At 61.7% G+C, this 2,153-nt stretch overlaps 1 protein-coding gene across 1 annotated transcript in view; it reads right to left on the bottom strand.

The window, feature by feature from the left end:
- Nucleotides 1–244: 244 nt before the first annotated feature.
- The window catches only part of UROD (uroporphyrinogen decarboxylase), a gene marked incomplete at its 5' end in the record, with an annotated part of 2,430 nt that continues 521 nt past the window's right edge, over nt 245–2,153 (bottom strand). The window contains 6 exons of the mRNA XM_009586638.1: nt 245–522; nt 709–775; nt 1,039–1,139; nt 1,268–1,405; nt 1,538–1,700; nt 1,953–2,149. Coding sequence (XP_009584933.1) covers nt 358–522; nt 709–775; nt 1,039–1,139; nt 1,268–1,405; nt 1,538–1,700; nt 1,953–2,149 — 831 coding nt within the window. The remainder of the gene's footprint in view (nt 523–708; nt 776–1,038; nt 1,140–1,267; nt 1,406–1,537; nt 1,701–1,952; nt 2,150–2,153) is intronic.

Raw genomic sequence — 2,153 nt, 5'->3', positions numbered from 1 at the left:
GAGATGCCTATTCTGCTCCAGGCTCACATCCTCTCGCACAAGCCCTTGCCGCAACGCTGCGCAGCCTGGCAGGGAGAGGCATCCTCCCCACTTTGCTGGCATCCCCGTTTCCCCATTCTGACCTGCAGGATGGGGCTCAGGGGCTCCCCCGACCTCACATGCCCCACTGCCAGGCTGCCATCACTGCCCATCTTCTCCAGGGCCATCCAGTTCCCCGTCCCCCCAGCCAGAGCCACACGGCTGCTGCGGAGAAGGTGCTGGTTTAATGCTGCAGCCCAGCCTGGAGCGAGCCCTGTGACAACATGCTACTAGGTGTGACTGTGCCCAAAGCGGAGTCCTGTCCCCAAGCCCTCAGGCTCAGCTGTGCTTGTTGATGTGGCGGGAATGAGTGTGTACGGCCTCCACGAAGGCACCCACGTGCTCGGGGCTCATGTCGGGGTAGAGGCCGTGGCCCAGGTTGGCAATGTAGCGTTGGGTCCCAAAACCCTCCAGCATCTTCTTAACCAGCTCGCCAATCTTCTCCTGTAGGCACGGTGGGAAACCATGTGTCAGCCCCATCCAGCCCAGGGTACTCCACCCCCACCAGTCCCCAGCCAGCCTGGGGAACTGCTGGGACACAAGCCAGCACTGCAGGTGCGAAAACTGAGGCAGGAGGCCTTTAACACAGGCTGGATTTAGCCCCCATTGCTGGCAATGGCTACAGCTCACCTTGGGTGCATAGAGAGCACAGGGATCCAGGTTCCCTTGCAGGGTGACATCTTTCCCTGTCTGTACACTGCAGCAGGGAGGAAGCAGGGGTTTTTTTTTGGGGGGCAGAGGCTGGGGACATCGGGGTGCCTGCACCCCCCGCCGCAGGGCACACGGGACCCCTCAGTGCAGCCCCTGGTTGATGTGAGCTCCACATAGCATGGGGCCCCAAATATCCCCACCTCTGGAGCAGAAATCTCCAGGCCTGGGATGGCTCAGGGCAGAGGAAGAGGTCAGGGTACCCAGCCCAGGGTGCTGCCCAGGCACCTGAGCGCTCTGCCAGACTCTTACCGAGCTTCCTGGGGCCGGATGGTCCAGTCGAGACCGACCACCTCGTAACCAGCATGGGCCAGGTCACGCAGCGCGTAGTGCGCATCCTTTGCAAAGATGATCTGAGGAGGGAGGAGATGGGCAGTAACTTCGCTATGGGTCAGGCCCCTCTCCACAGGCTAGACTGGGGGAGTCACCCCTCTCCAGCAGCCCCCAGATGCCAGGGTCAACCCAGGCAGCCCCAACTCACCATAGGCACCAGGGGCAGCGCCTCCTCCTTCAGTTTGCTCTTGACAGCCTGGGCGATGTCTCGGATGTAAGGCAGGGCGAAGTCCTGAAACTGCTCCGGGCCCAGGTGCCCCGCATGGGACTCAAACAGCTGGAGCGCCTGCCGGGGACATGGGGCTGGGAGAGGCGCACCTCAGTCCCTCCTCCTCCTCCCAGAAGCTGGACCCTCTCTGCTCCCTGTCCCCAGTTCCTGCCTTCCCACTTGGCCCTGACCCCATGCACCAGGACACACCTGCGCTCCAGCAGCCACCTGCCCCACCAGGTAGTCAGTGATGACATCGGCCAGCAGCCGTAGCAGTCGGTGGCTTGCCTCGGGGTGACGGTAGAGCCAGCTCTTGGCCTTGGCCATTGTAGTGGAGCCGCCACCTTCAATCATGTAGGACATGAGCGTCCACTGCGGGAAGGAGAGGAGTGGAATGAGGAGGGTGATGGAGATGGAAGAAGACATGAGGGGCCGGTCACAGTGCTGAAGGTAGGACCTCTCAGCACCCCAGAGTCTCAGGCACAGCTGCTCCTGCACTGAACATCTCCCACCTACGTACCACTATAGCACCCACAGTTCTGAGGGTGTCATGGCCAGTGTCACCCCAGAAGAAAGAGGAGAGAAGCCCAGCTGGGAAGCCCACATGTAGGAGCCACATTTGCCAGGCGCCCGGAGAAAGCCGATGAGGGGCACCCTGCCCTCCAGGCTGTGTCGTGTCAGTGTGATGGCCTGGAAGACGTAACCCAGCTCCGCAGTCACGTCCACCTTCTGTCGCAGTTTCAGCAGATCCTCCACCTCCTTCAGGGGCTCTGTAAATGTGGGTCCTTTGCCAGGGACCATGACAACCTCCATGCCCAGCGCCTGG

The sequence above is a fragment of the Fulmarus glacialis genome, unplaced genomic scaffold (genome assembly GCF_000690835.1).
Source record: "Fulmarus glacialis isolate BGI_N327 unplaced genomic scaffold, ASM69083v1 scaffold26931, whole genome shotgun sequence".
Classification (NCBI taxonomy): Eukaryota; Metazoa; Chordata; class Aves; order Procellariiformes; family Procellariidae; genus Fulmarus; species Fulmarus glacialis.
The sequence above is the reverse complement of the archived record's forward strand: the minus strand, read 5'-3'. Positions and strand labels throughout refer to the sequence as shown.